Consider the following 24,419-nt stretch of genomic DNA (forward strand, 5'->3'; position numbering starts at 1 on the left):
ACCCGCCAAGAATGGAAAAAATCGAAAGAAGAATAACCTTAATAGCGAGTGATTTATAATATCCCATGTGTTGTTCAGAATCTTTGCATTCATTAGCTCAGGTAATCTTTACAGCAATCCTGTGAAGTAGATACTCATTCTGTAGATGAGGAAACAAAAGGAAGTTTCCAGTCAGGTTAGGGAATAGTCAAAGCTCACACAGCGATTGATTAGTTCAGCTAGAATTCAGACCCAGGCAGTCTTAGTTCAGAGCTTGTTTTCCCCACCTGCTACCTCATATGAAAAGTTCCCCAGCACTATGAAGGTAGCGTGTTAAGTTCCAAAAGAGAGATTCAGGATAACACGTTCCAGTGAGTTCACAGAGGGAAGACAGCAGAATCTCAATAAAAGCAAGGAAAGGCTTTGTAGAAAATGAGACTGTCTTTCCATCACGATGCAATGACGGGATCTCTAACTCTGAACCCCAATTAAGAGAAATTGTGTACCCCCAAAAAACTACACTATTCTCATAGTGGACCTAATGAAATTGTTTTGAGTACAGAAAAGTTGTTCTTAATTATTATAATTTTTATTTTGTCAATGGTAATGTATTTTCTCTTATGACTTAATTACCCATGGCGTATACTATCTTTTTTCTCTTGGCCCATGAAGTCTAAAATATTTGCTGTCTGGCCCTTTAAAAGAAAAAGGTACTGATTCCTGGAAAATATAGAACCTTGGGGTTTCTATGGAATGTGATTAGAAAGGCTGGCTATACCTCTAAAGTCACAGGCAGCATGCGCGCCGTCACCTCTAGTTCTCGGGAGTGTGGGAAGTTTGACCTTGAACTGAGGTCTCCTGAAGATTCAACAGTTACATCACTCCTGACCAGATGGTGGGTGGGTACAAGTCCTTCATCAAAGATCCTCTGGTGGTGGCTACTGAAGATGCCTTAGACCAGGCAAGGCTGGAAGAAGCTCTCTGCTAGGGCAGGTTGCATCCAAGTGGTAGGGGATCACCTCACTATGCCCAACCTGAAATGAATTACCAAGACTACAAACCAAGATTCATGCACCTGCCTCCTGCTCAAAGTGGATCGGAGAGACCCATGATGGAGTCTCATCAGAAGTGCAAATTGACCCAGGCCAAACAATAGGGCGCCATATTTTCCACTGTGCTGGGGTAAGATACCTTCTGAAGAAACTTTCCTTGCCCACTTCGCGGCCAGGCTGTGCACTGGATCGACCAAAGCTAAGGCCCCTCAGGAGAAGGAGAACTTGAGCAGCAAATCGTAATTTGGAGATAACAAATTCAGAAAGTTCCGAGCCAAGTGAGCTCTGGGCAGGTGCGGGCCTGAGCCACTCAGGCAGCTCAGCTGGTGGGACGTCTGTCGCTGTTCTAATCACAGGTGCTCAGGGCTCCCACTGACACTTTGGAGGGGTCTTTCCTTGCCTTGTCTCCGTGGTGTTCTGGCTCCTTGGAACCGCTGCATCAGGATTCAACTTCTGGTATTTGCTACGACACACATGAACCTTGATAACATCATACCAAGAAAGAAGCAAGATGCAAAAGGACAAATATTGTCTGGTTCTACTTATATACAACGTCTAGCGTAGGCAAATTCACAGTGATAGAAAGTAGAATAGCATTACAGGGAGAGGATGTGAAGGAGGGAAGTTTTCGTGTAATGGGTACAGAGTTTCTGTTTGAGTAATGAAAATGTTCTGGAGATGGGTGGTGGTGGTGGTTGTACGACACTGTGACTGTATATAGTGCTGTTGAACTGTGCACTTTAAAATGGCTAAGATGGTCCCTTAGGTCATTTTATGCTGCTATAACAGAATGCCACAAGCTGGTTGATTTCTTTTTCTTTTGAGACAGAGTCTCTGTTGCCCAAGCTAGAGTGCCATGGCCTCAGTCTATCGCACAGCAACCTCAAACTCCTGGGCTCCAGTGATCCTCCTGCCTCAGCCTCCTTAGTAGCTGGGACTACAGGCACCTGCCATGACACCTGGCTATTTTTAGTAGTGACAGGGTCTCATTCTTACTCAGAGTGGTCTCTGAGCAAGGCTGGTTGAACTCTTGAGCTCAAGAGATCCTCCTTCCTCGGCCTCCCAGAGTGCTAGGATTACAGGTAATTCATAAAGAACACATTTATTCTTCACAGTTCTGGAGGCTGGGGAGTCCAAGATCAAGGTGCCAGCAGGGTAGGGGTTAGTCTCTTTGCTCCCAAGATGGTGGCCTAAATGCTGTGTCTTCCAGAGAGAAGGAACACTGTGTCCTCACATGGGAGTGAACCCACTTCCTAAGGCCCTTTTAATAGAGGCATTAATCCATTCTTGGGGACAGAGCTCTTAGATCTAAATGCCTCTCATTAGATCCCACCTACTAACACTGTTGCACTGAGGAAGTTTCCAATATGTACATGAATTCGGGAGGAGGAGGCATCCACGCTTAGCAGATGGCAAATTTCATGTTTTGTGTATTTTACCAGAATAAAAATAATTGAGGGAAAAATAATCTTTTAAAACAAAAAAACTCTGACCACACTGTTGTAAGCCTTAGCTCTATTCATGTGACTGACCCCAAATCATCATTTTCCTCACTTTTCCCTGACCATGTATCTGTGGGGCCCTATACTTAGTGTGTCCCTGGGGAGTCAGCAGGCAGAAACTCCAACAGTTGTAAGATGTACCTTGAAAAAAAAAATTCAGTATCTTCCCCAGAATGTGAAGGAAGAACCATCTGCAAATTCATGAATTGTGCTTTAGTTTAATCTTCTATTCTCAAAACTGATCAACTGTTTAAGTTGGGTCCAGACCTTTAATTAAAGTTGTCAGCTCCTGGAAGTTCATTCGGAGCCTGAGTCTCCCTGAGAAGCTGTATTTGTGGGAAATTCTAACACAGCTAGGAAATCCCAACACACAGGGGATTGCCTTACCTTTAAACAACTGGGCTTGATAAATATATCAAAACATCACATTGTACTCCATAATATATGCAATTACAAATTGTCAATTAAAATAATAATTAAAAACTAAAATACAAAGAAGCAGCTGGGCTTGGATGAAGAAGCTAAACAGAAATGCAGTTTTCAAGTTTGCTACTTGTTTTTCACTAAAATAGATCCAACTGTGCATGGTTTGGGTTTTCTTTAAAATGTTTTTAATTATTTATTTTTATTTATTTTAGGGGGTTTTTTGCATTTTTTGGCCAGGGCAGGGTTTGAACCCACCACCTCCGGTATATGGGGCCGGCACCCTACTCCTATGAGCCACAGGTGCTGCCAAAATGTTTTTATTTTTTTAGATCCAGGGCTGTTGTCCACACTGAAGTGCAGTGGCAAGATCATAGCTCACTATAACCTTGAACTCCTAGGTTCACAGGGTCCTCCTTCCTTTGCCCTCTGAGTAGCTGGGAATACAGGTGCATATCACCACACCTGGCTAATATTTCATTATTTTAATAATAATAATTATTATTATTTTTTAGAGACAAGGTCTTGCTATGTTGCTGCCCAGGCTGGTCTCAAACTCCTGGCCTCAAGTGATCCTCTTGCCACAGTCTCCCAAAGCGCTGGGGTTACAGGCATGAGCCACCATGTCCAGCCCAGTTTTGCTTTATGGACATGGCATCTGTATTAATTGCCTTAGTTTACCGTATACATTCTACTAGGAGAGACTATCATGTCCATAGTGGGAAAAACCTAACGTTCTAAAATGTAGACTTTTAAAGTCATCAATCTCTGTTTCCACGGCTGAGAATATTGCAGCAGGATCAAAGGGACAGTTCTTACTAATATTACGCCATGTTTTATAGAGTTCTTCACAGCGAGCAAAATGCATTCCCGTACATTTTCTCATTTGGGTGATCTAAGCATCGACATTTCTACAATTTTAGTGCTTGGTGAATTCTTTAGCAAATGTTTCTCACCTGATCATCTTTTATCACTCATCCAAACAGGTATGTGCAGTCCCATATGACTAAAAAAACATAACCTTATTTTAACAACATCTGAGGCAAAACCTGATTCGAAAAAACAAGTCCCTTGTCAATTCATGAGATTTCTTCTACAGCCAAACACTGCAGCCTGAGTTTCTCTGATGATGGTTGCCCATCCTCTGGACAACAGACAGGTGACATGGGGTCTTGTACAGCCATAAATGCTATGCAGGAAAAGAACACAAAGACTACAGGGAAGACTTTAGAAGAAAAGTTCCATTTATGGGCAAAGTTTGTTTTGATTCACTGAGCCCAGTTGGGCAAGGCGCTGTGTCAGGCTGAGAAAATGAACAAGACAGGGTCTTCCCTGTTTTAAGTTGGTGTGTTAAGGCCAACAGATCAGGAAATGACTGCCACTGAAAAGACACTTTGTTATATTAACAATTCCATGGTGGGAAGTCACACAAGAAAGTGTTGGGGTCGGTCAGTAGGCAGAGGGGAGGGCAGCTGTGGCAGAGCCTTTCTCATGGTTTGCACAGGAAGGAGTCGGCAAGGCTGGGTGAACAGGCTTTGAATTGGGTACTTTGAGTAATTCCAGCAGGCCCTGACATACAGGAGTGAGCTGGCCCTGGCTGCATGGTTCTTGGCCCACGGTAATTAGGGTGGGCAAATATTGACCCTGGGCATGGCAGCCCCATAAAGAGTGGGGAGTGTGCTCTGGATTGGGTGGTTTGTGTGGGTCAGCAAAGCCCCAGACGTCAAAGCACCAGAATGGGGTGGGGGGGCATGGTAATCGCACACCCTCTGAGGCCTACACCCCTGTACAGAGAGCAGCCAAGGAAGGGGAGCCTGGGATGCAGACCCCAGGCCTTGAGCTCTTCAGCTCTAAGAGGAGGAGTTCAGGTTGTGTAATTGGCAAGATTTCCTAAAGCCTCACAGCTGTGATGCCATGAAGTAATTAAATATGAGAAGAAGGTGACAAATGCTCTAACAGAATTGAGTGCTGTGGGAAAAGAAGGAGATGATGGCTGAGAATTGAAAATCAGGGATGGTTTTGAAGGGAGGCACAGATGCTGGGTTGGGGGGTTGCGTGTAAAGGCCTTGGGGATGGACTGGCTGACAGGGGTGGGGGATCCATCCACCTGGAGAGTTTGAATAGAAGTTCTCAACTGGAGGCAATTTTGTCCTCCTGCCCCAGGAAACATTTAGGGAGATAATTTTGTTTTCACAACTTGGGTGTGGGGGGAGGGATAAGGAGGGATAAGGAGGGCTGCTACTGGTACCGAGGGGCCAGAAGTCAGGGGCGGATGCTGTTAAACTCCCTGCAGTGCCCAGATCGCCATCACACCACTGACCCCACCCTGCCAACAAAGAAATACACCAGCCAAACATCCACAGTGCCTGGGCTGGGAAACCCTAAGTTGGAGGAAGCATTGGTATGAAAAAGCGCCTGGGTTTGTAGTACCCCATGGCAGCAGGACTCAATGGTCTCCAGGACCCAGCCTGGATCCAGGAGCAGAGAAATCCTGGGAGCCAGTTGTCACAGAGCATTTGTTCTGCTCTGAGCCTGGCTGTCTCGGGCTGGGGCAGGTGGCGGGGTGGCGATGGGAGATGTTGGGCAAAGAGTAAAAAGATCCACAATGATTAAGTTCTGAAGACTTATTGTATAGCACGGTGAGTAGAAGTAGTAATACTGTATTGTATGCTGGAAGATTGCTAAGAGCGCCACACCTAGGGTGCATCTTGGAAGGGTGCAGGTGAAGTTCACTAAGTGAAGAGTACAAGGGTTTGAACACAATAATTAAGAAAATGCCATGAAGGCTATGTTAACCAGTTCGGTGAAAATATTTCAGACTGTATATGGAACCAGCACATCGTACCTCATGATTGCATTATTGTACACAGCTATGATTTGATTTAAAAAAAAAAAAAGGAAAAAAAACAAAAAAAGGATTGCTAAGAGCGTATCTTATATGGTCTTACCACAAAAAAATGAAAGTATATGAGATGATGAGCATGTTAAATAACTTGATTTAATTATTTCACAGTGTGTGTGTGTATAATATATCAAAACATTGCCTCATACATCACAAACATATACAATTTCTATTTGCCAATTATGCCCTAATAAAGCTGGCGGGGCACTGGGGACTCAGTAAAAACAAAAAAGTTATTGCTTCTACTCCCTCCTAACCTGACATTCATGAGGGCAAAGGCCGTATATCTTTAGCTTTGCCGAAGCCCAAAATATAGCATTACTCAACACATTTTTGCTGAATGAATGAGAAAGAAATTAAATGAGGGGCATTGCTATCCTCATGCACAGCCTTCTTAGATTTCATGAAAGAACCTGGGTCTGTTGAGGTTTGCTCTTTGTACAAGCAGAGGTTGGGATTTGTATGAAGTGAGATCTGTCTACATTTTCTCTTATGATTTCGTCTTCTTATTTAAAAGGAGAAGAATTTAGAAAGTCCTTCACATATACTCCTTATCCCTCATCAAAGATTCGATAAGCAACCCCTTCCACCTTCTCACCACTTTCTCGTGTTTTGCCTTCTTTAAATATTTAACTGTTTAATTCAGTCTTCCCCAGAGGGTGGTGCGAGTAGTCCTGGCTTTACTCATGATAAAGTGAGATGATTTTAGCAACTCCATTGATGAGTATTTTAGCTTTAATGGTTGTGTGGTTTTCTTAAACAAAAGTATAATCATGGTATCCTATCAAGCCTGTGTTTCACAGATGATATTGCTTAGGATAAGTTTTTAAAGATGAATCAATTTTAAAATACTCCGTATAAGTGGATAATAGTGTGTGGGTGATAAATATGACAAACTGGTGTTAGAAATGTGAGAATTACTGATGTTTGCGAAACAGTGGTTAAATCCATTTAAAATTTATTGTGCTGTCTAGAGTAGGGTAGCGCTCAACCGTTTTCTCCCAATTTACCCCCAAGTTGTTAACCAGCTACTCCAAACCATTTACCAAATTTCTCTTTGATAGTGATTTTTCAAAGTCATTTGTCAATTCGTATAAGTAACTTCTAGACAAACTCTTTTGTTCCATTAAGCTTTCATTACTCTTGTGCTATTCCTGCAATTTTAAGTACTGTGCTCCACTTAGTATCCGGCCCAGCAGGCCTTCCTTCCCTCCAAGGAGGGCTGATTTTGAGGACTGGGTTGGGGTGGGAGGACGCAGAAGGACAGTGACAGGGGGCTGTAGCAGACCCCGCAATGCCCTCAAGGTCTGGCTCAAGTGGACGATGGTTATGGGGCTAGAGCTGACTGGACATTCCCAAATGTACAAGAACTCTGCTATCCCAGGGGGAAATGGAGAGAGAGAAAAAAAAAATCAGGCGTTATATTAAAACGAGAAGATTCAATGATATTCTGTGTAAGTAGTAACTAGACTTGTGGTAAAATTCGACTTGAAAGGAGGGTAGGATGAGACACTGGGTGAGTCTCAGCACCTTTCCTGGTGTCCAGCCATCTGCTGTGAATAGGGGAATACTTCCTGAGGCCAAATGTTGGAAAGACCTTTTAATCTGATAGGAAAAGACATATATAAATATAGGGTGGCCATAAAGTTCGTGTGCAATCTAAAATTGTGGTGTTTTAGAAAAGTTATATATAAGACTAATTATTTTTATTAATATGCATGGGGTGTGCATATTAATATTATATTATATTATATATAATATATATTATTTTATTAATACACATGGGGTGTGCATATTATATTAATATGCATAAAGTTTGTGTGCAATTTTAAATTTTAAATTGCACACAAACTTTATGGCCACCTTGTGTGTGTGTGTGTATATGTGTGTGTGTATGTGTATATATGTGTGTGTGTGTATGCACACACATACATTGTCGTATATCCATTATAGATATGTATGCTAATCTTCAGGAAAGCAGATAGAAAAATCCAAACTTAAAACCAGGGTCAGGATAACCATTCACTTCTCCCAAAAAGTTCTCATTTAATGACAAGGTTTCTTCCAAATCATAATCTCCCCCATGATTTTCATTGTTTCTTAGGAGTGCACCAACATGCTGAGGCTAAATAGAACATTTTTAAATGACAGAAGTCCTCTGTACCTCCCCAAACCACACACCCCATGCATATTAATAAAAATAATTAGTCTCATATACAACTTTTCTAAAACACCAGGCACAAAGTGGGATACCAGAGACACGTGTATACATCATCCTTCAGGCTAGAGTGACAGAGAGCAGGATGAAACCGTGTGGCCAAACAGAATGGGATCGGACAGAGCTGAATAGACAGCAGGGCTACAAAAGGCCTCAGAATGCTTCATTCCAAAAGCTGTCTCCAGAAGAAGGAATAAAAGACCCCTTTACCCACCTACTCCCTCCCTGCTTCCTAGCAAAATGATACTGCTTCATATCATTTCTCTGGCCACCAAAAACGCAATCATTATCACATTTGGCTGGAGGTACTGTGGAGTAATCTTGTTGCATACATTGAACTTCTGGTGTCTCCAGGTTCGAGAGAATGTGATGGGTAACATCATCACATGTGAGTGAAAATAAGAGAAGATGGCCAGCAGATGCTGAGTCAGGCTAAAGCAGAGGGAGTTAAGGTGGAGAAGATGCTGAGTCATGCTAAAGCAGATGCCGAGTCATGTTAAATCACACTGTCCTGTGAGATTAAGTTACAAGAAGGATAAACTAATTCCAAGGGGGTTTATTTCCAGTCTCAAATGGGTGCTAATTGAGATAACATTCAAGGGGGCAAGGTGCAGGGGAAGATCTGGGAGGTTTCCTTACCTGTAAAATTCTTGAGCTATGGCGGGGGCCAGCAATTTGCCCATTCTGGAGAGTTCAGAGTGAGACCTGATCCTCCCTCTGTAGTTCTCCTGGTGGACTGTGGGATCTCCTGGCAATTGAAGAGGACTTTTCGAAGAAGAGCTGGGTTTATAAATAATGCATTTCCTTTGTCTTGCAGGAATTCTGGAGGCAGAGGTACAATCAGATCAGCTGTGAACAGCTTACATAGCAAATCTAATAGGTTTGTAAATTAGATTTTGTGTTCATTTGTTTTTGCTGTAAGGCAGCTATTAATCTGCTTCTTCTCTTTGCTGGATAGTGCCCTTCTTACTTAGCAAATAGATCTGTTTCGTTTCACTTTGGCTTTGCATTTCCCTAATCGCTTTTGGGGGGAGCTGTCAATGGAAGATCACATGAAATGGCCCAAGGTCTAGAGGTTGCAGAGATGGAAAATGCAGATAGCTAAGAGTCACTTTCTGGAAACAAGCCCACCCACTTGGTCGTGCTTGGACCACCCGTGAGATTACTGTTAACTTACATTTTTGTTGAGCAATGGAGACCCTGAAGGGAGCCAGAACTTTCTCCTAATTTCATTACGGTTGATGACTTGTCCAGAAGGTTAAAATGGAAAATAAAGCACTCAGGAACTTTGCTGAGACCTCTTAAAACAAAGGGAGTCAACACAGTAATGTAAATCCTGATTGTTGAATGGGCAGTCCAAATTCTGAAAGAGTATTACTACTTCATGTGACAGTGCAGGACCGAGAGACTTTGGGACAGCCCTGACAGCCTAATACAGGGCAGCCTGCAAATGCTTTGCAAGTCAACAAGCCCAAGCCTGCCACTTGCTGTGGCTGCACCAGGCTCCCAAGTCCCCATTCTCTACAATGGCAAGTGCCCCATAGCTGTGGAGCAGTGAAAGGAAGCATTTAATTATTTGACATAAACAAAGGCCACTGCTCAAAATGAAAGCCTTATTTTGCTTTCTAAATATCCTAATTTGGTCAGTCTGGGAATGAGAGGTCCATATTATTTGAGGACAGTGTATTGTCTGCCCTTCCATATTTTTTAAGATCTCTTGACCATATAAGACCCAATCAAGTATATCCATTCCTGACTGCATGACTGACTCAAGAAAATGTCCCCCCATCCCTGACATCATTGCTTCTGGATCTCTAGTGGCCTCTTTGCCACCTTGGAGCTATGAATGAAGCTTAGATCTTGCCTGATGCAATGCAAATACAACAGCAAGAAAGGAGACGCCTGTGTGTCCCTAAGTCCCTCCCTGTTCTGTTGTAAGAAGATTTTCCCCTTTTCAAGAAAGAAGATCCTGTCCCTCTAGCCCAAGTCCCTGTGGTGGCTTAGGGAGGCACAATCTCATGGGAATCAAGTATAGGAGGTGGGAAAAACAGTCTTGGGAGCCAGGCAGCCATGGTCCCCTAAGGCCCCTAACCAGAGCTGGACAAGTGCTTTTTCCTCCCCTCCCCCGCCCCACACTTTGCTTCTTCATTCAGTTAGAAAAATACTGCAACATCTCCTTTGAAGGGTGCTTCAGAATTAGAACCAGTGAATGTAAGGGTCCATCAAGCCCAGTGCCAATATATAAAGGCACTCCACTGACGCGTGTTACTCTCACTGCGGCTGTTTCTGCAGCATCAGAAGACTGTCACTGATGGTGAAGCTTAGGAGTTGGAGGGCAAAGCAGCTTCAGCCTAAACCTCTAATGTCATTTGGGAGCTGGTGGAGGGGACTGAGGACAGGAGGACACACTCATCCAGCTGTGTAGAGCCGGCTCACTCTCCTAACTGTGTGTGTGCAGCACAGAGCCGTTGAAACCTGGGGTTCCCTAACCCATCCCCCTAGTTTACAAATAAGAAGGTAGAGGCCAGAGACCTGAAGGGACTTTCCTGAGTCCCCCGGCTAGAGAGTGAAAGAGCCAGGATTAGAGTCCCAGAAGACCACAGCTGGCCATGCAAGGTCCCACCCAAGGTCACGCCAGGAAGTGAGGACAGAAATGGAACTGTGACAGCACCTGTGTCAGCATTTATCTCTCTCCCTTCCCTGCCTCCACCACCCTGTGTTCAAGAGAAGTCTGGAAAGCCCTCCGGGAGGTGTCTGAACAGATCCCCTCTCCAAGTATCCAAGAGAGAATCCCTCTGCAGAGCCCTCTCTGCTGAGAGAGCATGGTGTCATCCAGCCTGCCCCAGGACCTCTGAGGACCATCAGCCTAGACTGAATCTGCCCTAAGCCACGAGCTGCCCGGGCCCAGTCACTGATGCCTGATGGGAATATCAGCTTGTCTCGTAGGAAGACAACTCCTCATCACAAACCTTGGAGCTTTTCTATCATATACATTGCTGGGCTGCAGTAAAGCTTGGGGTCCTAGGCAGCTCAATACGTGGTCCTAAGGCCACTGCTCCTGCCTGCAGCCCACACAGAAGTAAGCAGTACCAAAGGGGTGATGCCCCACAAGGTCCTAGAGCCCCACGAGGTGGCAGCCAGTGGCACGTGCAAGAACCATTGATGGCCCTTTTAGAATTCTAGAAGCTCAGAGCTAGGTATCCACCTCCTCCACACCATCTTCTATAAATGGGGAAGCTGTGGCTCAGGGAGGTAGTGATTGACCTAAGGTCACACCGCTTATCTTTCCACTACACATACCCTCTGCTGTCTTCATGAAAACAGTAAAATTCCCCCAGGGCTAGGCCTTCTGTGTCCTCACACAGGCTACCTTAAGCCTGCATGCCAGAAGGACTCATCTGCCTTACTCAAAACACTTTTTAATTTTCTGTCCTCTGCAAAGTTACATATGTTTGAATCCAAGACAAGTGATATCAGCCAGAGGAGCCAGAAATATTGAGCAACAGAGGTAGGCAGGTGAGGGGAACAGGTGAGATGCTGTGCACCCCTAGCTGAGTTCTTCCCTACCTACAAAAGTCAAAACAGAGCGTTGGATTTAGACCTCGCTAACAGGATTTCATCTTTTTAAACGTGGCTGTTCCAAGATAAATGCAGAGGACAGAGATGTTTGGTTTGAACCCTTTAAAGCTTCAGAATTTGGCATCACAAATCCACTTACCATTTTAACTGGGAGAATGTGCTGTCAGCACTGACAAAAAGAAGGTTGGATGTGACCCACATACATCTGTGTGCATCCGGCAGAAAGCAGACTGGCTCTTATGCTGCCTTTAAAGATAGAATCATAACCTAGTTTCTTAGACACCTACTAGCATAGATTTCAAGCCTCTGAATTCAAGTAGGTCCCATAATGCCTGGTGTTCTGAGTCAGGTGAAAGATGATGTGTACCTAGAAGCACAATCCACCCAGGGCACACAAAACCAGCCGGTTCCTTTATCCACTCCAGCCCCAACACCACCACCTACCCCCAGGATCAAGTTCAAACTCCAATTCAACAAACCTTTTTTTTACTGAGCACCTGCTATCTTAGCCCATTAGGGAATAAAGAAATGAGTGAGAGAGGTCCCCTGCTCATAGCCTGGGGGAGAGACGCCACATAGATAACTCTGTAACAAGTTTGATGTGTCCAGGGGCAACTCAGTTACCTGCAAGAGAGTGATGAGAAACTAGGGAGGAGGGAGAAGCCACAGGCTACAATCACATCATCCTGGAATAAGCTTTTGTTTTCTCTTTCAGTTTATAAGCTTATCATTCGATAACTGTGCTGCTAATATACCTGGTCCTTGTGGAGTTTCTTATCAATAGCTTGAATTAGAAATATTACCCTTCTGATGGTGACTGCCAGATTTCACAGGGAGGAAACATTGGGGGTGGCGGGAGAAAGACAGTTTCCTACCCCCTTTTCCTGTCTCCAAGAATGCATGTCGCTTATACCTGAGGGAGAGAGTTTGTGCGTTCTGGAAGATAAATAGACTTCCTTCTCTCCTCAGGTAATAACTGCAATTTTGCTCTTGTGAAGAAGTTTACATTCAAGCCTGTGCAAAAACAAAACTATTAGACTTGTCATCGGCATGCTAACAGATCATGTCTACCCTCCCCCCGCCCCCCCCCCCGCAGAGCTGAAGTTGTAATAAACGGCTCCTCGTCGCCAGCTGTCGTTGACAGAAGTAATGAAAGCATGAAGCACACCATCCAGCCAGCCTCATCCACGTGGAGACACAACCAGACGCTCTCTCTGAGGATCAGGTACTGGTAATTACCCATAGGACAAGAGGTAGCTTTGGCCTTCTTCAGTACAAGCCGGCAAATTGCTGCTCTCCATCATGGAAAGAAGTCAGCATAGAAATAAAATGTTTCCCTCCCACTGGGGCAGGTTTCATCTCTGAGTGATCAATTGGAAATAAAAAACCCAAGGCGAGCCTAGCAGCCCCGCACATGTAGGCAGTGACTGGAGCCTGGGAGGTAGCAGGAATACCCTACAGAGGTCCCAGGTTTGGAAGGGGTGAGGCTCAGGCCAGCGGCAGAAAGAACCCGAGCAGTGGAGGCCTCTCTTCCTTCCTGGCATAATAAGTCCTTTCTGGTTTGGGCCTGGCTGGGAGCCCTGTCCCCTTTCTGTGACAGTTCCGTTTGACCTTATAGAAGCACCCCTCCCACATCCTTGATTGCATAGGCATCCCCTGTCCCACAGCCTGCAAATGAAAAGCTGGAGAGACCCAGGAACTGACATGCGTCTTGACCTAGGAAGCAGAGGTCTGTTTAGCCAGAGAGTGGCTTTCGTCCTGATTTTCGTAGAGTAATGTATACAAAGCACTGCAGACATCCTCAGGCGGTGGGAATGGGGACCTGCACAGAAGGAGTTATGACACAACTTCAGCACTTTGAGCAGCTGTGATTGACTCAGCAACGATTTCTCAGTATAATCCAACTATTCATTTCCACACGTTATGCTGGGGACCCAGGTGCTAAATCAGACACGGTATGTGGGGAAAACAAACATGAGCAAAGACAGGATGGTGCCGTATGATACTCACAGGCTTGTGTCTTACAAATCAGTGGAAACAAAAGAGGTTGTACTGAGGGGAGAGTCATTCCTTTGATGAGAGGACTAAAATCACGGGTTTTGAAGCATAATTAGGAGTTTTCAAGGCACGCCAGTGTGCTTCCTGCACGTACAGAGTCTGAGAGCTGGTGTTTGTGCACAGTGCTGCAGGAGCATAAAGCAGCGGGTAGGGAATGGGGGAGGTTGGCATGGTAGCCAGGACGAGATGGGGAAGGCTTCGATGGCCATCCCTGGCCGTTACCAAGGGAGGGAGAGAAAAATAGCCTCCCAAAGTGTCACCACACAGAGAGAGAAGTTGCCCCCTCCAGTAGGCTCCCTGTCAAAATGAACACACCCCCACCCCCTTGCTCTAGAGGCCTAGTTTGGGGACATGACATGGCTGCGTGTGGGTATGGAAAGGTATGAGCCCTGGGGTTGTGGCAGCTGAGAAGCCACGCAAAGGCACAGACCCTGCTCTGCCCCACTGCCACACTCCACCCCCTCCTCAGTGTCTCTTTGGAGCCCCCCCCCCGTGGGCCCTCTGCCCTGACAGCTGCCCCCTTCCATCACTGGCACCAAGTAGTTGGTGAGCCCACCTGCATTTATTCCCTAGCGCTGCCATAATAAATGACCGCTACCTTGGCAGCCTGAAACAATAGAAATGTATTCTCACACGGTTGAGGATGCCAGAATTCTGAAGACTCCCTTGAAGGCTCCAGGGGAGACCCTTCCTCTTGCCTCCTCCAGCCTCTGGGGTCCACAGGTGCTCCTGGTGGGTGCAGCACTCCAGTCTCTCTTCATCGTCACGTGGCTCCTCTGTGTCTGCGTCATCTCCTCTTGTGTCTCTTGTAAGGACACTTGTCATTGAATTTAGGGCCCACCCAAGTAATCCAGGATGATCTCAACTCAAGATTAATTACATCTGCCAAGATGCTCTTTCCAAATAAGGTCACTTTCACTACTTCCAGGGGTTAGAAGGTGGACATATATTCGGGGGGCCAGTTCACCCCACTGTGCCACCTGGGGATGAAACCCTCCTGCCAGCACAAGCCCACTCACAGTCCTGCCCTCCTTTTCGCCCCCCATGGGGTTAAGAAATAGACATCACCCCCTCACCTTTTGAAGACCAGAGTGTGGCCTTTGTAAGGACCCTGTGAACACAGTCACCCTGGCAGGAATGATGTGCTTTCACCCAGAAGGAAAAAGAATTTCCTTCAACTTCAGTCAATTAATCATTGAAAGTATTCATAATAAAAGATTCTGTGAGTGATAAGGAATTATGTTTAATGATAGTAATTTTACATGAGTAGTTATAAATTAATTCACTCACAGAGGTGTTTGTTTATGGGCTTTCTAGGGGCTCTCTTTGCTTTTAAATACTTTGGGGTAAGTAATTGCAAGGGTTTTAGCAATTTGCAAACTATGTTAGTTTGTCCAGTCATATAATCCTTAGTAAAGCGTAGTAAGTAAAAACAATGCCTCATTTTCCATCAAGAGAGAGAAATTATTCAGCAAGAGTGGTTTCCCCTTCACGAGAGCATGGAAGAAGAGCAAGTGTTCTAGCTGACCCCCTGGCTGCACAGAGGCTCCTGAACTTGAACGTGGGTTAGAGTTACCTGGAGAGTTTTGAAAGCATGCTGAGACCTGAGACCTGGGGCCACTCAGGCTTTCTCAGGTGTCAGCCAGGAGCTTCCAAATTCCCTCCAAGTGATTGAATGTGCAGCTTACACAGGTTATGAACATTTCAAATCCACAAGTTTTCAGGCCTCTATGCCATGGTGTGCATGATAGGCAGCCATCCTACAAGGTTTCTCTTATATACGTATATATATATATATATATATTTTTTTTTTTTTTTTTTTTGAGACAGAGTCTCACTCTGTCACCCTGAGTAGAGTGTCATGGCATCATGAGCCACCACCCCTGACCCAGGGTTTCATATTTTCAAAGTGCATGAAGATTCGGAGCCTCTAGGACTGTGGAAACAAAGACCAGTATCTTCCTATCTGCTCTAGCTAGGGGATCTCTGCAGGAAATCAATTTAATTTTAGCTGATCTGGGGAAAAGTTTCTTTCTCTTTATGACTTGAATCATTCCTAAAAACCTTATGGGTGATTTGGACAGTTCTTCAAGTAAAACCCGCAGGTAGGACCCGCAGGGTCTGGAGGCAGGGGATGTGTTTTTGGTAAAACTTCCTTGGCAAGTCAAAGAGGACACTGGCCCCCTCCTGACCCTGCTTTGTCCCCTCAGTGTGCTTTGCTCGATGGTTTGAGAACCTTCTCCAGATTCAGAGCTACCCTAGGGCCTAGAGATCTGTCTTGTGGTCACCTTTATTCCTGAGCAACCCAGAGGAGCCCTGCTGTGGGGACAGAGGCGTCAGTATTTACAACACCCCCGCCCCCCGCTCCAGAGCAGCTGGGAACAGGGGGACATGCTCACAATACAGGGCAGCTTTCAGGATGGCAGGTCACCCTCTCGGTATCTCAGAGGTGGACATATGGATACACCTCACAGCACCCACACTCCTGTGCACCTCTAGGAAGCCCTGTTGCCCAGAGAAGTAGGCCAGTGAGGACTGAGGGACGTGTCCCACCTGGCATCCTGTTCCTAGTTCAGGATTCCCTGTCAGATGATGGCCCTGATTCCCCCTAAGGAGGTGGGGGGATGATGTAAGGCGACAAAATGTCAGGGCTTGCCTAAGACTGGAGGGTTTTCTAGGATGTGAGACTTCTAGTGCTTAACGCAGATAGTCCTGGGCAAACCAGGATGGTGGGTCACCCCTCTTTCTGGGGCCCTCTGTGAGGAGTCACTTCCAGTCCTGATGGGGTGCTTTCCCCTCTCACAGGAAGAGGGTGTGACCACAGCAACATGAGCTCAGTTACCCCATAGTGGCCTCTGGGTTTGCCTGGCACCCTCTCTGGGGGCATCTGGACTCTCAGCCTTTCCACCTGATTGCAGAACTGCAGCTGCCCTGTAGGGGGACATAGGACAAGCTGGGTTTGACTGTCCTCATGTGTGTTTGGTTTTCATAGGAAGCAAATTTTAAAGTTCTTGGATGCTGAAAAGGACATTTCTGTCCTCAAGGGGACCCTGAAGCCTGGAGACATTATTCATTACATCTTTGATCGCGACAGCACGATGAATGTGTCCCAGAACCTCTACGAGCTCCTCCCCAGAACCTCACCGCTGAAGAACAAGCATTTCCGGACTTGTGCCATCGTGGGCAACTCAGGGGTCTTGCTGAACAGCGGCTGTGGGCCAGAGATCGACACACACAGCTTTGTTATCAGGTACCCAACCACAGCAGCTGCTCTGGGCCTGAGGAGCAGGCAGTCTGTGCTTACGGTGAACATTAGTAGCTGTCCCAAGCGATCAAAATAAGACACGTTGGTTGAGTTCAACCCTGTTCTCAGCCGTGATTGCCCATCAGAATCACTTGGGGAGCCTTGTCCCTGATGTCCAGACTGTACCTCAAACCAGTTAAATCAACAGGGGTGGGGTGAGTTGGGGTGGGGGGCAGGTGATTGTCCTATATAGATAAGGTTGAGAATCACCGATACAAAGCAGAGATGGGTAGACAGCAGCCCTGCTTTATTAAATAGAGTTCGTGCATGGCTGCTTTCTCACTCCAAGACAGAATGGAGTAGTTGGGCAGAGTGGAGTAGCTGGGTTGAGTGGAGTAGCTGGGCAGAGTGAAGTAGCTGGGTTGAGTGGAAAATTGGGCAGAGTGGAGTAGCTAGGCAAAATTGAAGAGTTGCAACACCAAGAGCATAAAGCCTGAAAAGCCAAAAATATTTACTAGATGACCTTCTAGTAGAGCCTGGCACAAAAAATTGGTAAGAAAGTCTCCTGGCTGGCTGGTTGTTGATCCAAGTTTGCAAAACTTTTAAGTGTTCCTGGAAGGGGCTCCCTTAGTAATTATATTATCCTGCCATCACAATCTGGGAATAGAGGGAGTAACAGGGAAACTTGCACTTTCTACTGGACCATCTTTTTCTCTAAAACACAGCTCTCATTTTTCAGTCACCTGGGACATTTGGACACAGTTACCTGTGGTCCTGACACCTGACCCCCAACCCATACAGACTCGGAAACAAGGCCTTGCTGTCCCCTGGACAAAAGTAGGGCACACAGAGCCTTGGGTTTCTTTCCGAACAGCTCCCCAGCCCCAGCAGAGTCTCATTCTGTGTCTCAGGTTTCTGTGGGGACAGTCCTAGTGCAAAGAGAGCCTTGTCCTGGGGCTTTGGGAAGCAGCTTTATCATAGAGTTCCCCGGACCTCAGGACATGGGAAGAAATGGTGTCTTTTTGCCCATGTCCACTGGGATTGAGAGCTACCATAGCCTGGCTGCCAAAGTTGTTTTAGTTTTGTCAGCCTTTGCCAGGTCTGTGTGTACAGGGCGTAGCCCACGGCTCAATCCCTGTTTTTTTAAAGCCCTCCAGTCTAAGGATTGGTGGAGGGGACTGACAGGAGGGGAGGGGACAGGCAGGCCAGAAGCGTGGCAGGTCTGGTCTGATTTGAAGGCAGAAAAGGAAGGGTGCGGGAACAAATATCTCTTCCTGGGGATGAGAGCACATCCAGGGGTGCCGGGCCGTGACCAGGGAGGCCTTTTAGATAGTGTCACACCTGTAAGCCACATAAGTCGTGAGTGTCAACAGTGAGCTCTCTGTACCCCATGGGTGCTAGGAGTTGCCAGAGGCAAAGAGCAGACTTTGGTCAACAGTTTCCCTTTGGACACTTTGACAGCCGAGTCGGGTGACTTGGAGGGTTAGGTGACTTGGAGCTTGCCCCTCCTCTTTCTGGGGCTTGGTTTCATGATCTATAATGTGGGCAGGCAGACTGGCCAGCCTTGAGGTCCTTCTGTTCTAAATACCATCTGTGCTCTAGCCCAGGGCACCTTACAACAAATCACCTGGGCTTCTAGAAATGGAGGGTAGTCGAGTCTGAGGTAGGGCCTAAGAGGCTGCATCTCTAACAAGCATTCTCTGTCCTATCCCTGGAAGTCAGGTCCACACCTGCCCACACACACTTAGAAAATAGGGACCTGAAATGCCAAGGAGACAGCTATTCCAAAATGTGGTGTCCTTTGACCCTTAGGCCTATGCACTTGGCTCTCAGAGTTTTCTGTGTCTCTGGGATAGATTCACAGAGTCTTGTCTTAGGACAAGATTCTATAGCCGCACTGTGTACAGACGTCACATTTGATGCCAGGGACACAGCGCCCAGGGGCAGCACTGGCCCCTCCAGTCTTCTAGGTTCTTCCCATCGGGGGGGTTATTCCATGAACCCCAGCCTTCACCCTGCTCCTGCCTGTGAGAGGCACAGATTCAGAAAACCTTGCCTTCTCTGCTCAGGGAACCCCAGTGTGTGCGTCCTGGCAGGACACAGTGAGCTGGAGGAACGTGGTGCCTCCTGGGGAGTTCAGGGTTGCTTCTGGAGGGTGGCTTGACTCCAATGAGAAGGGTGAGGAGAAGCAGGACACACGTGAAGAGGGGCACAGGAGCAAAGGCTGCAGGGAGGGGGGCTGCAGGGGCAGGTCCCAAGAGAGCCCTGGGAGCCTGCAGTGCAGGGCTGACACTGTGCCCCTCCTGGATCACGTTTGCTGAGTAACTTCCTGGATGTCTGGGAATCAAAATGTCACTGTGTGCTCACTTGCTTTCTCTCTCTCTCTCTCTCTCTCTCTCTCACACACACACACACACACACACACACACACATCCATAGGGAGCATCTGATGAGCAAATGCCCTTTCACAGACCAGTCATTACTGTGACCATCCTTAGCATTCACTGGGTGCTATCCTGAACTCTCCACATTTAATTCTAAAAATTACTCTGTGAGGAATGTTCTGTTTTTACTTCAGCTTTGAGGAAACTGAGTCACAGGGAGACAAACTCACACAGCCACTAAGAGCCAGGCTGGGCTGTAGACTAGGCAATGTGGCCTCAGAGCCCGCACATGCCGGCCCTGTCAGCCTGCAGGGTGCTCAGCGCTGTGCACCTGTGGGCGTAGTGACTCTGGAAGGGAGCTACTCCTTTCCTGTCAGAGCCAAGCCCACCCAAGCAATGACTGCAGCCCCCCCCCATTGCTAGCCCCAGAATTCGCTCTAGGAGACCTGGCCTACTATTGGACAAAAGAGCCTCGATCAGGCCCACTTGACCCTACCTAAGTGAAGCCATTCACATCCATCCATTCCGAGCAGAGCCGCCCCACCCCAGCATCCTCACTGAGGCCAGTCTTTGGAAAGATCAGGACTTCACAGCTCTCCTGCCCCACCTTACCCTTCCGCAGGTGAGCCATAGAGCCCTGCTATGAGCCGTGTCCTGTGTTCAATGAAGGCAGCTGAGGCCTGCTCCCAGGACTGCACAGTCCCTAGTCTCCAGCACCCACCGCATCAACTGGTGGGTGGCACCCAGACTAGTCCATGTTTATCTGGGCATGTGTTTCCCACCCCACCTTCCCAAGCCACCCACTGAGCCCACCAGGGTTGGGCTCCATGGCAACTTCATTCTTTGCCTCTCCCAAGCCCCCTCTTGGCCTATGGTAGATTCTAGTGCATCTGAACTTCATTGAGCCCACCTGGTCTAGAGGAGGCCCCCAGCCCTCAGGAAGGCCAGGAAGCCCTGCTCAGCTGGATTTCAGGGCAGTGGGGGTGTCTGAGACCTGGTCTCTGGGAGTGACACCTCAGTCTCTGGGGGCTGTAGCAGGGACCCCAAAGGTGAATTGTCTCCAGACAGTTCTTTCCTCCTGCAATGTTTAGCCACAATCAGAGATAGCCAGACCTGGGAGTGCAAATGGGGAAAGTAGATATTTCAGAGGGTTCCTGCCTGAAAACAGCAGGTAGATTTTCTGAGTCAGATATACCTGAGTTTAAATCCTGGCGGTTCACTTCCTAGGAGTTTGGGCAGATTAATTCTCACATTCTGGGCCTCAGTTTCCTCATTTGTGGAATGAGAGTGGTTAAAACTGGGTCATCATAAAATGAGCTAATCTATGTTAAAGGACCAGCCAAGTGGCTGGCACACACCAGGGGCTCAATAAATGTTACTTTTCTTTCTGATTAATCTATATTTTCTGCCCAATTGTTTGCAACATTTTTTTTTTAAATCATAGCTGTGTACATTAATGTTTTTTTTTTGTTTTTTTTTTGAACCAGAGTCTCACTCCATGGCCCTGGGTAGAATGCTGTGGCATCAGAACTCCCAGCAACCTCAACATCCTGGGCTCAAGAGATCCTCTTGCCTCAGCCTCCCAAGTAGCTGGGACTATAGGCATCCACCGCAATGCCCAACTAATTTTTTTATGGAGATGGGGTCTCACTCTTGTTCAGGCCGGTCTCAAACTCGTGAGCTCAAGTGATACACCTGCTTTGGCCTCCCAGAGTGCTGGGATTACAGGTGTGAGCCACCACGCCCAGTCTTCTCCCCAGCTGTTGAAGAAGAAAGTTGAATTTCATCATTTGATAGTGGCAAGTGGCCATGGGTCTTCATGTCACCAGCCTCTGCTTTATATGCACTTATTCTGGTTTCTTATACGTATTTCCATTAGTCAAAGTGCTTTCTCCACCATCAAATCCTGCATTCCAGATAGCAGCCGCTGCCTCCCCAGTCCCAGCACAGGCAGGAAACTCAGGTGTACACACCCAGGCCAGATCCTCCACAAGGAAGTCCTCAAGTTAAATAACAGAAACTGCCCACCCAGGCAGCCTGACTTGTTCAGCCAGAGATTGCAATGGCCTCTGATTTGCCTTCCAATACCCAGCTGTATCCCCTCTCATACAGAGTGTAACTTATTATTATCTGTCGCCTAAAATTCAAATCTGTTCAAGTTACTCTTCTACTCAAGAACCTTCAGCAGCTCCCTGTTGCCCTCAGAACTAAGTCCCTGACATATGACCTTTGATATCTAACTCTGCTTGATTTTCCAGCTCCAGCTCCTCCATACAATATACCCCAGTCAGGCCAAGCCACTTGCCTTCCCCTCGACACACATGCTTTTTTAGACCTGTCTGCCCTTAGATACATTTCTTCTGCCTAAAATGCCATGGGATGATGTTTCCTAAACTGCTTGGTTATCTTGTATAAAAAAAAAAAAAAAAGAAGGAAGGAAAATATCAGTTCTTAGGCTTACCTGCTAAATCTGAATCTCAAGGTAAGTGACCTGGGGAATTTGCATTTTTAACAAGTGCCCAAGTTGGTTCTTCTGACTTTGCAAACTACAGAAGCCCTCTCTTCATGTCCACTAATAGACTTTGCCTCATCCATCCTTCTGGACTTCCCTCAGTGGTCAGCACTTTCAGAAATAGTACCTGCTACTCCTGCTCAGAATAATGATGACAACAGTTAACATTTATCAGTCTCCTATTATGGTCCAGTAGTGCTTTAAGTGCTGGGTGTGTGGTGACGCCTTGAATCCCAGGCAGAGGTGCTATTGTGATCTCTATCATAGCTAACGTAATGGAAGCCCTCAGGAACCACAGAGAGGTTAAGCAAATTGCCCAGAACCACACGAGAAAAGTGTCAGAGCTGAGTTTGAACCTGGGAGTTCTGCCCTCAGCAACCTTACTTTGTCACCTGATGAGCCAGGTCACTCCTGCCGTTAGCACTGTCATCTTGCAGGCCAAGGACTGGCTTACTTTCCTCTTTGCTCCTCTCCTAGCTCCTGAACTCCAGGAGGCAGGCATTTTACATCCCTGGGGCCTAGAAAAGTTCTAGGTACGTGGCAGGAGCTCAGTACACATTTACAGCAGGAGAAAGAAAAGGAAGAGGAGCAACAAGAGGGGCCTGTGAGGAGGGGAGAGATCCCCTGCGTAGGAAGAAAGAGGAGCAAAGGACGGAGTCGAGTTGCATACCAGAAGACTTCTCAGCTTCCCAAAAGAACCAGGTTGTCTATTTCCTCTCCCCTCCCCACCCCCCGGCAGGTGCAACCTGGCCCCGGTGCAAGAATATGCCCGGGATGTGGGGCTCAAGACAGACCTGGTGACCATGAACCCCTCGGTCATCCAGCGCGCCTTCGAGGACTTGGTCAATGCCACGTGGCGGGAGAAGCTGCTGCAACGGCTGCACAGTCTCAACGGCAGCATCCTGTGGATCCCTGCCTTCATGGCCAGGGGTGGCAAGGAGCGCGTCGAGTGGGTCAACGAGCTTATCCTGAAGCACCGCGTCAATGTGCGGACTGCATACCCCTCGCTGCGCCTGCTGCACGCTGTCCGCGGGTGAGTGACCTCCCCATGGGGCAGGGAAGCATCACTGAGTGTGGGGGATGGGCTTGGTGAGCAATAGATGCATTCCCATCACAGCTCTCCCATCACCTTGGGATGACCTCAGCAAGTCACCTGGCCTTTCTGAGCCTCTCTTCCCTAAGAAACAAGGGCATTTGGCAAACGGGTTTCATCCAGCAGGGCAATTTTGACCAACTGGGAATGCCTCCTAGAGAGCTGTGCTGAGAGTGATCTTGGCTCAGTGGGACAGATGCTGTGAATGTTGGAGGAGAGATAGTGGCTGGCATGTCACTTCTACCCCAGGTCAGTGATTTCCAAGAAAATCAGGATCACAGGTACTTGACTTCAAATACATCATGTTAATCTCTCAAAACTTTAGTGACCTCGTCTGTAAAATAGGGGTGAGAGTGGTAACGTTGGAAGATATGAACACTAGATGAGATGATATATGTGAAATGCTGACTAAAAGGAGTAAAGTCGGTAGAGACACTGGACGTTACCATCACCATCATCATCTCTATATCCCAGTGTAATATTTGCTAACTCTGCAAAGCATCTCTTTTTGATTGGTCTAAGATAGACAAAGATGGGATATGATTTTGTCCACAAGATGCTCTCTCTGAGATGGAGAAGAAACTTCACTTAGGAAATATGAAAGAAAAAGTAAGAGTTAAAGCAAAGGAACGTATTCTCTTTGAGAAGAGTTTTGATACACCCAATCATGCAGGGACACAGTGCCCAGGGGCAGCACTGGCCCCTCTAGTCCTCTAAAACCTGGCCAGGCCTGGATCGCTAATTCCAGGAAAGGGATTCCAAGAATTAAAAAAAATAAGCAGGGAATTTTGAGGAGGTTATGGAGGGGGTTCCTACTGAAAAGTCCACGTCAACCCAGATGAAGCTCTTTGACAGCACAGCCAAACTAGTAGTAATTGACAATCTCCTATTTGTTTCTTCGCATTCATCTGGCCTGACATTGACCTCCCTGCCACTTAGACCAGTAAATTGGTTATGAATAGTACTAGTGCCCATCATGACGGCCACCAGAAAATAGTTTAATATTAAGCATTCATTCACTCTGGTCTAGTTATCTATTATGGTGAAATAAGTCACCTCAAAACTTAATGACTTAAGAATCATTTTATATATTTTACAATTTCTATGGGTCACGAATTCAGGAAGGGCTCAGCTGGACGGTTCTAGGTCAGGGTGTCTCACGCATTTGCAGTCAGATAGGCTGGAGGTGGCATAGTGTTAGCCAGAGCACCTGGTGTTGACTATGAGTCTCTCTCTCTCTTCATGTAATCGTAGGGGTCCCTCTGCATGAGCTAGCTTGGGCTTCCTTATAGCATAGTAGCCGCAGAGTGGTGAGACTGCATACATGCTGGCTCCATCTCCAGCACAAGTGGTCCAGAGACTAAGGCTGCATCACCTTTTAAGACCACATAGTGTCACTTCTCTCATAATCTACTGGCCAACCACTCACTAAGGTGGCCCAGAATCAAGGAGAGTAGACATAGACCCCGCCTC

General features: G+C 46.9%; 1 protein-coding gene across 1 annotated transcript in view; it reads left to right on the forward strand.

Annotated features, from left to right (window-relative positions):
* The window catches only part of ST8SIA2 (ST8 alpha-N-acetyl-neuraminide alpha-2,8-sialyltransferase 2), a 65,437-nt gene that overhangs the window by 26,899 nt on the left and 14,119 nt on the right, over positions 1–24,419 (forward strand). Inside the window, exons 2-5 of the mRNA XM_053558680.1 lie at positions 8,894–8,956; positions 12,752–12,880; positions 16,706–16,963; positions 22,593–22,886. Of these exons, the coding sequence (XP_053414655.1) occupies positions 8,894–8,956; positions 12,752–12,880; positions 16,706–16,963; positions 22,593–22,886 (744 nt within the window). The remainder of the gene's footprint in view (positions 1–8,893; positions 8,957–12,751; positions 12,881–16,705; positions 16,964–22,592; positions 22,887–24,419) is intronic.

This window comes from Nycticebus coucang, chromosome 2 (assembly GCF_027406575.1).
Source record: "Nycticebus coucang isolate mNycCou1 chromosome 2, mNycCou1.pri, whole genome shotgun sequence".
In the NCBI taxonomy this organism is placed as follows: Eukaryota; Metazoa; Chordata; class Mammalia; order Primates; family Lorisidae; genus Nycticebus; species Nycticebus coucang.